Genomic DNA, 13985 nt, shown 5'->3' with positions numbered 1-13985 from the left:
CAGCATTTTGTTTCTGTTTACTTTGTAGCCAGTTCAGTTTTACTTTCGCTTTGCATAGCCATTGCCTTTTCCTTTCCCTTTCGTTCATTTTTGGTTTAAGCATTGCATACCTCTTTACCTGCACGCTGCCTCCCGTCTCACCCGACACATTCTGACTTTTACAAAGCAATTAACTACCTGCTGCCACCTACTGACATGGAGTATTACGTGGTTACCCTGCCGAGTTTTACACAGCACAGACACTAAGCAACGTCACATTATTTGCAGATTATAATTATTGATTTGCAAAAGTAAAGCCGCTGCTCCTCCACATCGAGAGGAGCCAGATGAGGTGGTTCGGGCATCTGGTCAGGATGCCACCCGAACGCCTCCCTAGGGAGGTGTTTAGGGCACGTCCGACCGGTAGGAGGCCGCGGGGAAGACCCAGGACACGTTGGGAAGACTATGTCTCCCGGCTGGCCTGGGAACGCCTTGGGGTCCCACAGGAAGAGCTGGACGAAGTGGCTGGGGAGAGGGAAGTCTGGGCTTCCCTGCTTAGGCTGCTGCCCCCGCGACCCGACCTCGGATAAGCGGAAGAAGATGGATGGATGGATTTGCAAAAATTATTTTTTGGACCAATTAGGTGAAGTTGCGTAATTTCCCACGGCACACCAGACAATATCTCACGGCACACTAGTGTGCCACGGCACAGTGGTTGAAAAACACTGATGTAGGGATTGGGAATGATAGGCAAAATTCCAAAAAAGTGCAGTTCCCTTTTAAGATTTGTGTCATAGGTGACAACTAAATGTAATATCTGAAAAAATAGCAAATTTATAATGAAAAAAAAGTTTTCTAACACAATTGTTACAAAATACACTTAAACATTTTTTATTAAAAGGATTAAAACATACTGAATAAACATTAGAAGTGCATACAATGCATTATATATAAACACTCTTTGGGTCCGCAGCTTTTTTAATAAGACTTTTTGGTTGTTGTTGTTCCTTCGGACTTCCGCTTCCTCCCGGATTTTTGGTTCATTGAAGAGGAAGACAAGCTGCTGGGACAAAACACGATTGTCTCTTGGGGCGTTCGCGTCAGACCATGGTTCACCTCTTGTTGTCCTTGGCTTAATGGGATCCCACTAGTGATGTTTGGACTACATATTTGCTGCTGGGAAAAGAAAAAAAAATCTGATTATAAGTGAGTGACAACAATGGAGGTAAAGTTCATGGTTAAGTGTGCGTGTACAGAACAGAAGTCTCAAGCATTCCTGTGGCGCCTAATCCTTCCACTGCGTCGTTAGCCAGATTTATGTCCGAGTGGGGCAGGGGGGTCAAATGCACACCTCTGCCTCTAATCAGACGCACACCTACTTAAGCGCCACCTGCTTCTTCATTCATGTAGCACTTGAAACGCATGTAAACAACATGGCCTTACCAGGTCAGGGGAAGGGGACCCTTGAGTGGAGCGGCAGGCAGCGTCTGTGCAGGCAAAAGTGCCTGTGGTACTTTCTCCTCAGGTTCATGAAATCTAAAAGGAAGGAGCGTGTAGGCATTAATGACACGGGTATAAATGAGCAACGCCCCCCGCCCCAAGGGCCAGCATTTTCCCGACCTAACACATGATTATTTCCAAACGAACCCTAATAAATCCACTCGGACTCCTACGGTTCACAGGCTGCAGGCCAAGCCCAGGAAGAGCATAAAGTGCCAGATGACTTTATGACTCCTTCCTCCTCCTCCTCCTCCTCCTCCTCTTTGCCTTTAGGGGAGGGGGAGCACCCCATGCCTGGGGGTATGCTTCTCTCTTTACATTTGGCACTGCTACTCCATGTCATGTTGATAGAAGCTTGGGTATTTGCATGGCATCTATAACACCGAGATTAACAAAAGCACCTTCCAGCAGCCTGCAGACAAAAGGGGGGCTCACTGGGGCCTCTGTGTGGGTGCGCGTGCGTGCGTGTGTGTCATCCCCCCGGTACCTCCCTCCTCCATCTTCTCCTCCCTCCACTCTCCATCCTCACATGAACCCAATCATGACCTCAAGGCCGCACATTGTGTCCACAATGGACTATCACACCTGTTGAGGTATAGTGTATCATTAAAACCAAATGCACTTGAGGTTTTTCACCTTTTTTTTTTACTCAATGTTGCTTGATTTCTCGTGAAAATACATGTTTTACCTCGCATAATTCGTTTTTCCTTTCAAAATAAAGCGCCATTTATTTAATCTATCTAATCAGGCGAATAAACGAATGTTCACGCAAGCTTGAACGCACCAAACATTCTAATGGCTGGCAGGCGTTACTTCTTTTTTTTTTAAACCAATCTACAAATAACAGTTTAAAATGAGTTATTCATCAGTGTATTCTAATTGAGCATATATTGTAGCTCCACTAGTTTACAAAAAACGTCAGTGTATTCAGTTTTTCCCTTTTGTAGAATTTAATATTTACGACGTTGGTGGTGGAGTTTGAACGCACCCAACAATGCGGGAGACTTGACGAGTCACACTTGGTAAGGTATCGCGTAAATAATCAACAGGTAGCGATTTTATTTGCTAATATTTGACAAACACCTGTTAGTGTTCGTATATTATTGCCTAATTGGGTATGTTTAATATTCAAAAATGACTTTTGCTAACGCTAGTTGTGGTTAGCTAAGCTCTAAAACGGTTTTTAAGCTAACCGGAAGTGTTTAAAATGTTTGTGATTTGCACTGATTTTCTTTCCCATCTGATATTCAGGCTGGTATTGGCGAAAACGAATACTTTGTGCAAATGCACTCAATGTGCCTGGTAAAATTAAAAAAAAATAGTGTATTTCAAGTGGGAATCATCTTCAAATGATTAAAATCACAGGGTGAAACAAATAATTAATGATGGCGATATTTTGCGCTGAATGCCTTGTCTTATTTATATTCAACTCTGTATGTATTGTCTCCAAATAACGTACAAAAAATACATATATAAACTTGCCGTTTTATAATACTGAGTGACTTATTTTAATTGCTAGTCATTTTCTTCCTTGCGCATTGCGTAGGCCTACTTACTTAGGCGGAAGAAAAAAGTAGTTCCCACCAATAGCGTTTCATTTTGACAAGATCTCAGGGATTTTGTTACTTTTCACTGTGTTCCTGTTAATGGTATACGTTGGTATCAAAAGTATCGATATTTTGATCTGAAAACCAATATTAGAGTACAAAGATCGGCTGTATCGATGAACGTTTACACCTGTAGGAGCTTCATGGGGAAGGTAGGAGTGCAGGTAAGATGCTTACCTGGCCTGGCGGAGGAGACTGGGACTACCACAGTCGCGAGTAAAACCAGGCACAAGGTGAGCAGGTAGAGCAGGTTGAAGATCCTCATGATGATGAATAATAGTGTTGTTCTTGTCCTTTTAGGAGTCAACAGGAAGGAGGTCCTGCTTAATGATGCTCACTCACTGCTCTTTTAGCCCAGAAGGACGGATGAGATACGAGGTAACACAGGGTGAGAATCCAGGACAGCCCCCCCGACCCCCGTCAAGAATTAGCCCACCAAAGGTCTCGAGTGTGTCCCAGGAGCGTGTCCGCAGTGTGTCCAATGGGGATTGTCTTCGTGACTTGAGAGCAAAGTGACAAAGGTGACTCTTCCCCCCACCGTCTTTATACTGGCTTTTGGGGGGGTGGGATAAGGGTGGGCAATCCCCCCTCAACCCCTTCACACACACGCACGCACACACAAGCATTGCACATATTGACCCCACATGTAGAGGGTAATACAAATGACAGGAAGCCCCCTCCTGACCCTGCGACTACCCCTTGAACACACACACACTCACCATGAGAAGATGTGTGTGTGTGTGTGCGCATCATATACAGTATTTGAAGAAGCTACTGTTCATTTATCACATGGTGGCTTTTTTTAAAATGTTGTGGTCCTGCCAGGACCACCGTCCCTGCCCCCGCACTGAAAGCACACACATCTGAGGGTGTGGGTGGTTTTTGAATAGGGTGGGGGGGACATAATGCAAAATGTGGCAGGATGAAAGAGATATTCTTGGATGAACCGTATCCAAAAATCTTCTTTGGAGGCCGTCTTTCTGTCCTTCGTGTGTCTTCTGTCTTTTGGGCGCACAAAACTTAGGGTCCCTTTGTCGTGCATCACTTTTAGGATTCAGGATGCACGCTAGGTCCGGGCCGATAAAACGATATCAATATGTATCGCGATAGACACGTAATCGATATCAAAAGAAAATGCGTTTTTTTCATGTGTGTGTATATACTGTATATATATATATATATATATATATATATATATATATATATACATATATATGTGTGTGTGTATAATAACCGATTTTAACTTTAGAGATACATCGTTTGGCGAGCCTCTGGATCGATCTATATTTAGTAAAGAATATGATCAGTTGCTGACCGGTTGGAAAGTCATGAATCAGTTGCTTGTAGGTCTACTACAAAATATGGCCGCTCTAATCTTGCGAGATTTCAGTGATGACGTGATAAGAGCGCACCCAACATGGGTGTAATAATTACAAATACGAAGCAACACCGCACACAATTCATCCTCATAAGTTTCAAGTGAACGCCAATTAAAGTGGTACTGCACTCTTTTTAGAATGTTGCCTATCGTTCACAATCATTATGAAAGATGTGACGACGGATGTATTTTGCATTCAAAATGGTAAATAAATAAAGTATTAAAGCTTCTACACTGAAGATGCTGTTTAGTTTACGCGGTGGCACTTTTTTGTATCTTGCACTTGAGTTGCTGTGGTGTTATAACACCTCTACTTGATGCACAGCTTGCTTGCTGTCTTTGTCTATATTTAATTGTTGCAACCTGAGGAAACAACAGTAACTACCTGGTCGCTTTTCCAAAAGTGTTTTGTTTACATCTTTTCTTTAAGTTAAGGGATTGCAATGCCTTGAAGTTGATACTTCTACAATTTGCTCATAATTAATACAGGCACGGTCTGTTTAGTATGTCCATCCATCCATTTTCTACCGCTTATTCCCTTCGGGGTCGCGGGGGGCGCTGGAGCCTATCTCAGCTACAATCGGGCGGAAGGCGGGGTACACCCTGGACAATTCGCCACCTCATCCAAATAAAAAATAAACACATGACCTCGTTCTGACGTCATACACGTAATTTTCTTTTCACCATGTGAAGCTTCCATCTGCATCGAATTGCATAATATGAATAATATCGAATCGGATCTAATTGTATCGAACCGTAATATTTTAAAAAATATTGTTAGTGACCCATGTATCGAGAGTCTTATTGAATATATATATATGTGTGTGTGTGTGTGTGTGTGTGTGCGTGTGTGTGCGTGTGTGTGTGTGTGTGTATATCTACTTATCTATCTATCTATCTATCTATCTATCTATATATATATATATATATAGATGTATGTGTGTGTGTGTGTGTGTGTATATATAAATAACCTGCGATTATTTCTGAAAACATTTGATTTACGATTTTCCCCCTACTTTTTAAAGAAATCATTGAATACAAAGGACAGCGATAATTCAAAACAAGACTTTTTTATTTGATCAAATACTAGTAGTTTGAAATGACACTGCCTACATTGCATCTTATTCTTAGCAAATTCTAAGTTGAATAATGTATTTTTTTAATTTGTATTTTTTATGGATTATTTTCAAAGAACTAAATTAAGAGCTTCCTCTGGTAAGCAGTACTTCTGCTTGAAAGAAATGCTTCTGTTAACAAAAATGCACGTTGCATTCAAATAAATAACAATCTTCAACAATTAGATTAATAATGTGAAAACTTAAAAATTCTGTCTTAAATAAAATACTTATGTGAACAAAAAATGTAGTTGTATACATTTTTTGCAAATAAATAATCAAGTAAAGCATTGAGAAGACTATATGATAGTTTTAATAAGTGGCTAAAGGCAGGCTCAACCCAATGGGAACAACAAGATACCTTGGAAGGGACCGTAGATGTGTGGACCCCCCTTGGGTGACCGGTGCAATAGATGCAGAGTGGATACAGTTAATAATGTGAGCGGGTTCCGAATTGGAACAGCGAGAGCAGTGGTCCCCAACCACCGGTCCATGACGCATTTGCTACCGGGCGGCACATAGACCACATAGACATTAAATAATTTATAAACGGCCACATTTTCTCCTACTTAACTTTCATCAGTACACAGACACACCAATTAGCTTGTTCATAGATGTATTATAAAACTCCTGATAGGAAGTCGCCATTTGCTATATTTGTTACATCTTTCTTACATGGGACAATGCAAATTAATAATCATATAAAATGTAAAGGTGCCAAATCGTAGCCAAAAGCTAGGTTCCATCTGCAATCTGTGGCAAGTTGATGACCGAAGATCAGGGCAGGTCAGGAACAAAGTGACAATAATAGTTAAAGATGAAGAAGTGCTAAATTGTTGCATATAATAATTGTGCTGAAGGAAGAAAATATGCATCTCCTTTGGCCTAGTAAGTTAAAGTGCTGGTATTATTGCACATAGTCCTATTACACAAGTAGTTAGCAATAACACCTGTATTTACACATGGAAAATTGGAGCAAAAAAAAGCTATCATTAGTGTATTTACGTATGAAATATTGCAGGAAATATGAATACACAAATTTTAGAATGGAAATAGGCAAGAATCTATTGTAACTAATGGCAAGTATATGTAGCTTTATTATATATCCATGCTCTTGTCCTTGAATGTGACGTATCACCTATGACCCATCAGATACTAAAGCCAAAAAAAGCCTACTACTAGCAAAAATGAGTACAAAACAAAAGTCTATGGAGAGATTTTTTGCAAAGGCAAAAGGCCAGTGGCTCCCACTAATTCAACGTTATTGTGAGTTTTTTCATGCACTTATTTGCTGTACATGTATTTTTCCGCCACACGTGGAAGGCCCGTCCCTGAAAATAATGCCTACATTAAACCGGTCCCTGGTGCAAAAAAGGTTGGGGACCCCTGAGCTCGAGCATTCTCTGTGGAGGATGATCCTTGGCCACCTGACAACGGGGCCAGAGCAGAAAAGAGAGAGAGCAGATCAACTGGTCTAAAAAGAGGTCTATTTAAAGGCTAATAACAGTTTCTTAAATATTAGTGTTCATTCTACACAAAAGTCATATAATTTTTTGGATTAATCCCCAATTAGAATCATATTTTAACCGGAAATGTGGAAAAAAAGCAAATAATTCATGAGCACCACATAAATATAGTCCTTTTTTCCCGCTTCTTGATGAACTAAAAAGGCGTACCCTAAAGGCTGTGTGTCAATGTGTGTAATTAGACTAAAAATGGAGTAAAATTTGAATAAATCAAATCAAAACAATGAAAAAATATGTAAAAATGGTGATTATAATAAAATACATAAGTCATCAAACATATTAAAATAGAATCTATGCAAACCCAAAAATGCAATAAAACAAAACATGTGTAATCAAACATATTAAAATAGAATGTCAAAACTATGTAATAGAATTTAATATTTAAATCCATGCAAACCTAAAAGTGCAATAAAATAAACAGTAAGTCATCCAACATTAAAATAGAATGTCAGAACTAGTAATATAATTTAATATTTAAATCTATGCAAACACAAAAATGCAATAAAATATAACATAAGCAATGAAACATATTAAAATAGAATGCCAAAACTACTTAATAAAATGTTATATTTAAATCTATGCGAACCCAAAAATGCAATAAAATAAAACATAAGCAATGAAACATATTAAAATAGAATGTCAAAACTATGTAATAAAATTTAATATTTAAATCTATGCAAACCCAAAAATGCAGTGCACTTATACAGCAGTTATTCAACCCCTCTGTCAAGATAATATATTGTAAACATGCAAATATTTTTATTCTCAATGTTGAAAATTATAGTTTTTAAATCACCGCCTATTGAAAGTCTGCACAGTTTGAAAACAAATGGGTTAAATAATTCAGCGTGTAACTGTAAATAACGCTAAACAGTACACTATGAAAAAAGTCTGTAGCTGGAGGCGGTGAGGCTTTAGCTCGGTGTCGCACGAAAGGCCCTCATTAGCGTGTCTGCTCGTGGCCGTCTCTCTGCGGACCCGACTCTCCATTGAGCGGGGGCCCCGGCTAATGAATTGACACATTAAGATGAAATGTCAGCCATTACATGTGAATGAGGATTAAGGGAAGCAGCAGGGCGCTAATGGAGCGCGAGGGCTCCAAAAATAGGGCCTGAGACTTTGAACAAGCATCTGCACCCGTCGGCTCTCTGTAGTCCAAACACACAAAGGACAACACGGGTCACGCCGCTGTGGCTTCTTCATCTGTGTGCGTCTACAAACTTTTATTACTTTATGGTATTTGCAAAAATGCCTGACAGAGATTCCTCACAAATTTGGGCCACCTGGTAAGAAAAAGAAAAAAAAAGGCAGCCATGTTGTCGCGTTTCAGCTGTACTTTGCATATCAGCTGCTATTGTCTTTTAAAAACTCTTATTTTGCCCATTTCAATATGCTAATGGAGTGCCAATTGTCATTCAGAGCCACCTGGTATCCAATCGCCAACTGGCTTTTTCTTCTGTGTGTGTGTGTCTTCTCTCTCTGAATGGCAGCCCAAAGGTTTTTTTTGTGGGTGAGACCAAGTAGAGCGTGTTGTAATATTTGCTCTTCTTGGGGGATTAAACGTCCTGACGGGGATTTCCCAGCCTGCTCAAACACTCCCCTACGAGACTCACACAGGCCCAACTCCCAATCGAACCGCACGGAAGAACGCAATCTCAGATGTGTGAAATGCCAGAAAGTCTACGGCTTGTCCGAGTCATACTTTTAACCAAATAAGGTAGATAAGAGCGATTTTTCCTCAGAGTTTAAGAGACAAGTTAATTCAATTGAATGCAAGAGATGCTGCTTTAAGTAAAATAGGTGATCGATGACCACAATATATCACATTGGACACATTCAGTTGTTTTCTAGGACTGTATGTTAGGGCTGCGCCATATCAATATATGATATATTGAAATAGACACAAAATCGATATCAATAAAAGATGCGTTCGATAAAACATTAAAAAAAATGTTTTCTTCGTTGGAAGAAACCGGAAGTTGCGAATCAAGGTTGGTTGCATGAAAAAAGGCACTCGCTCTCTGGTAACCGAGTAACACAAGAAGTGATCACTGATCTGTGGGAGTGACAAGCTAAGATCCAATCACGTGACAGTCAACGTCAAGGTTGGTTGCACCATCTTGTTGTTTTGCGGTTGATCCTTTGCACGGAGTGAGAAGAGAAAGTAAAAATGAAGAAATTGTGGGTAAAACAGGAAAAGTCACCTTAACACTATGGCAGCTTTTGGATTTGTTTTTGCTTTTTTAAACGAACCGGAGTCAGACCAATGTGGTCTGTAAATGATGCAAGGTGCTCGTCCCCACCAAGACCGGTAATACCGCACCACCATAGCACACCGTTTAGATAAAATATCAATATTTATCGATATCGACTGATATGAAACACTTATATCGTGATACCGTTTTCAGCAATATTGCCCAGAACTAAAGAGTTTAACCAGAGGCGGGCCGTGCATTTCGCACCTTGGCCTTCAGTGATTTCATACTTACTCTCATAAAACCATATATACAGTATATATATATTCATACAGAGGTGGGTGGAGTACCCAAAAATTGTACTCGAGTAAGAGTACCGTTACTTTAGAATAATATGTTGATGTCAGCATCTGCTTTGAGTGTCGCAGGATATCCACACATTCTTGCCATCTCTGTCGTAGCATAGCTTTCGTCGGTAAAGTGTGCGGAACAAACGACTGACCATTTCGTCGGCTTTCCCCACAGCCTCGTATTTTGAACAAATTTCGTCCAATTTCTTGCCACTTTCGCATCTTTGGGTGTTGTTACACCCTCCGACAACACACCGACGAAAGTGAGAAAATGGCGGATTGCTTCCCGATGTGACGTCACGTTGTGACGTCATCGCTCCGAGAGCGAATAATAGAAAGGTGTTTAATTCGCCAAAATTCACCCATTTAGAGTTCGGAAATCGGTTAAAAAATATATGGTCTTTTTTCTGCAACATCAAGGTATATATTGACGCTTACATAGGTCTGGTGATAATGTTCCCCTTTAAGGATTTTAAATCTACAAGGTAAAAAAACACCAATAAAATGAACAAAGTTGACAGTTGACATTACTGTCAGTGATAGTTGTTTCTAATATATTGGTTATCTTATTTTTAAGCACAGTTTGCAACTTGCTCACAGTTGCATTTTTCAAAGCAACTCAATATAACAAGAACATCACTGCTCAGGATACCATTAGTGGTTTAATAGAATACCTTTGTTTTAAAATTGTGTATATTTTCAACAATTAGTAAGTTTATGTCATAAAAAGAGTTTGCCGGCCCGAAAGAAAATTATTGGTGTTTACACTTAGCATATACAATATGGTGCAGGTGTACCTAATGTTGTGTCCACTATTTGGGACGTTGTATGGCAGGTCCAAAAATATACAAAAAATAATTTAAATGATCTGATTGTTAAAGATGCCCACTGCTCTCGTATTGCTGTGATCTTTACGACTGTACCGCAGCTCTGATTTTTTTCTCTTCCTCCTCCTCTTGCACCGTCATCGTCGTCATCATCTCCTCCTGAGGATTTGTAGATAAAGACGCTTCCTCTCTGATAAAACTTGACAACAGTGAGCCATAAAACGTTCCTCTTGTTTTTTTGTTTGTTCTTTCCTCCACTTTAGCCCGACCTCTGTGGCCTCTGCAAACTTAAACACTTTGATTGATTGATTGATTGAACATTTTATTAGTAGATTGCACAGTACAGTACATATTCCGTACAATTGACCACTGAATGGTAACACCCGAATAAGTTTTTCAACTTGTTTAAGTCGGGGTCCAAATTAATCAATTCATGGTATTCATGGTAATCAACACAACCACGACACACACAGTCATCTTGTAAGTGAGAGGCAGGCACAGCTTTAAGACTGATAAATGTGCTTGGCGGTGGTCGTGCGTCATCACAGAGGTGCAACGTCCTCATCATCGTCATCAATGTTTACTTATATGGCCCTAAATCACGATTGTCTCAAAGGGCTGCACAAACCACCACGACAACCTCTGCTCAGATCCCACATCAGGGCAAAGAAAAACTCCACCCAATGGGATGACAATGAGAAACCTTGGAGGGGACCACAGATGTGGGAACCCCCTTCCCCCTGGGCGACCGGTGCAATGGACGTCCAGTGGATCTAGCATAATATTGTAAGAGTCCAGTCCATAGTAGAAAGAGAGTGGGGCAGAGCAGAAAATAAATGACAGATCAACTGGTCTAAAAGGGGGTTCTATTTAAAGGCTAAAGTATACAAATGAGTTTTAAGATGGGACTTAAATGCTTCTACTGAGGTAGCATCTCTAACTGTTACCGGGAGGGCATTCCAGAGTACTGGAGCCCGAATAGAAAACGCTCTATAGCCCGCAGACTTTTTTTGGGCTCTGGGAATCACTAATAATCCAGAGTTCTTTGAACGCAGATTTCTTGCCGGGACATATGGTACAATACAGTCAGCAAGATAGGCTGGAGCTAGACCGTGTAGTATTTTATACACAAGTAGTAAAACCTTAAAGTCACATCTTAAGTGCAGAGGAAGCCAGTGCAGGTGAGCCAGTATAGGCGTAATATGATCAAACTTTCTTGTTCTTGTCAAAAGTCTAGCAGCCGCATTTTGTACCAACTGTAATTTTTTAATGCTAGACATAGGGAGACCCGAAAATAATACGTTACAGTAATCGAGACGATACGTAACGAACGCATGAATAATGATCTCAGCGTTGCTAGTGGACAAAATTGAAGGAATTTTAGCGATATTACGGAGATGAAAGAAGGCCGTTTTAGTGACACTCTTAATGTGTGACTCAAACGAGAGAGTTGGGTCGAAGATAATACCCAGATTCTTTACCGAGTTGCCTTGTGTAATTGTTTGGTTGTCAAATGTTAAGGTGATATTATTAAATAGGTGTTGGTGTCTACAATCTGACTACAATCCGGCGTGTTGGTCAGCTTTAGGGGCATGTAGCATAACAGTGAAAGCTAACACCGTATTTGCGTATGATGTCACCTAGCGGCAGCATGTAGATGCTGAAGAGTGCAGGGCCAAGAACCGAACCCTGTGGTAAACTCCACACGTTACCATAACATACTCCGAGGTCACATTGTTATGGGAGACGCACTGCATCCTGTCAGTAAGATAAGAGTTAAACCAAGACAAGACTAAGTCTGACATACCAATACGTGTTTTGATACGCTCTAATAAAATATTATGATCGACGGTATCGAAAGCAGCGCTAAGATCAAGAAGCAGCAACATGGATGACGCATCAGCATCCATCGTTAGCAATAGATCATTAGTCATTTTTGCGAGGTCTTCATTTGACCGAAGCATGTGATTAAAATCAAGTCAAGCATAAGTGTTAATAAAACATGTTTTTATATGTTTGCAGACTGAAAGCACACATTACTATTTGTTTTTATAGTTACCGCATTTTCCGGACCAGAGGGCGCACCGGATTATAAAGCGCACTGCCGATGAATGGTCTATTTTTGATCTTTTTTCATATAATAGGCGCACCGGATTATAGGGCTCATTAAAGGAGTCATATTATTATTTGTTTCTAAATGTAAAATACTTCCTTGTGGTCTACATAACATGTAATGGCGGTTCTTTGGTCAAAATGTTGCATAGATCATCTTCAAGCCGCTTTCTGACAGTCGCTTCCAGAAGCGCCGTTCTGTGTGCGGTCTTATTTACGTGGCTCACCTTCGGCAGCGTCTTCTCCCCGTCATCTTTGTTGTAGCTGTGTAGCGTGCAAGGACGGGAGTGGAAGAAGAGTCAAAAGATGGAGCTAACTGTTGTAATGACATTCACACTTTACTTAAATCAATAACGGAGCAACATCTTCTCATCCAGAAACAACAACACAGGAAATGTGTCCTTTGAAAAACCGTCCGACTGGAGCTCTCTAATAACTAAAGTTCCTTGGGCGAATAATGTAAACTCACTACACCGGTATGTTTTAACGCTTTCATGGCGAGTTTACTGACAGATATAAGTAAGAACTTTACACTACTTTATATTAGAAATGGCAACAGCGGAGGATGAATGTCACATAACAAGAAGATAGAGAAGAAGAAGAAGCTTATCGACTACGGGTCATCACAGACTACAAAGGCGGACGCGTGCAATTTTTCAGGATTTCTGCAGATCCCAAATACAGATCAGCAGGTACCAGAAGGTAAGAAAAGTTGCTTTTGCATAATATTGCGAAACAAAATGCCAGATAATATGTCTTACCTTATACACACACCATAATAATTCTCATATGTTGAAGCACATCAAGCGGTGCAGCTTCATAGCTTACCAAAGTCGTACTAAATAATTTTGATAGATTTTTGAGCGCCGTGTGTAATGTTCTATATTTTCAATGGAACATATAAAATGTTGGTGTATAATGCAGTCTACACTTATCTCTTATGTTTGACTGCCATCTACTGGTCACACTTATCATTACACCATGTACCAAATAAAGTAGCTTCAAGGTCGGTAAGCTCAACCAAACTCATTCCGTACATTAGGCGCACTGTCGAGTTTTTAGGGGAAAAAAAGGATTTTAAGTGCGCCTTATAGTACGGAAAATACGGTGCATTTTGAATTATTGTATTTTGTCAAAACCTTTATACAAGCAACTCAGATGTCCAGAGATACAATAATTGGCGTCTGACTATGAAACATGTATTTTTTTGATTAAACAGAAAAAAAACATTACATTGGGCATTCGAAAAAATTGCTTAAAAATCTGCTAACGATAGTGAGTCACAGTGTGCTTGGCTTCTTTTTTATTGTGATTGTGGATTAAAGTAGTAAATGACTTTAAGGTTATTTTGTAGCACTTTCCCCCCCAACCCACCATACACCCCACGCCCAACCAG

General features: G+C 40.1%; 1 protein-coding gene and 1 long non-coding RNA gene across 3 annotated transcripts in view; one reads left to right on the top strand and one right to left on the bottom strand.

Annotated features, from left to right (window-relative positions):
* Positions 1–864: 864 nt before the first annotated feature.
* Positions 865–3579, bottom strand: apela (apelin receptor early endogenous ligand). Its single transcript, XM_072916078.1, has 3 exons — positions 3264–3579; positions 1423–1515; positions 865–1155 (listed from the first exon to the last, which is right to left on the bottom strand). Exons 1-2 carry the CDS (start codon positions 3349–3351, stop codon positions 1427–1429), a joined length of 177 nt encoding a protein of 58 aa, XP_072772179.1. The 5' UTR covers positions 3352–3579; the 3' UTR covers positions 865–1155; positions 1423–1426.
* LOC133621741 (uncharacterized) overlaps positions 2452–13985 on the top strand; it is a 27591-nt gene continuing 16057 nt past the window's right edge. Inside the window, exons 1-3 of one of the 2 annotated variants that reach the window (XR_009817691.1) lie at positions 2484–2501; positions 3223–3319; positions 3387–3607. This is a non-coding gene — a long non-coding RNA (uncharacterized lncRNA). Of the gene's footprint in view, positions 2502–3222; positions 3320–3386; positions 3608–13985 lie in introns of both variants that reach the window. The other variant, XR_009817692.1, reaches the window with a different exon arrangement.

Source organism: Nerophis lumbriciformis, linkage group LG25 (assembly GCF_033978685.3).
Source record: "Nerophis lumbriciformis linkage group LG25, RoL_Nlum_v2.1, whole genome shotgun sequence".
NCBI lineage: Eukaryota > Metazoa > Chordata > Actinopteri > Syngnathiformes > Syngnathidae > Nerophis > Nerophis lumbriciformis.
Note: the sequence above shows the minus strand (reverse complement) of the source record. Positions and strands in the feature narration are given on the sequence as shown.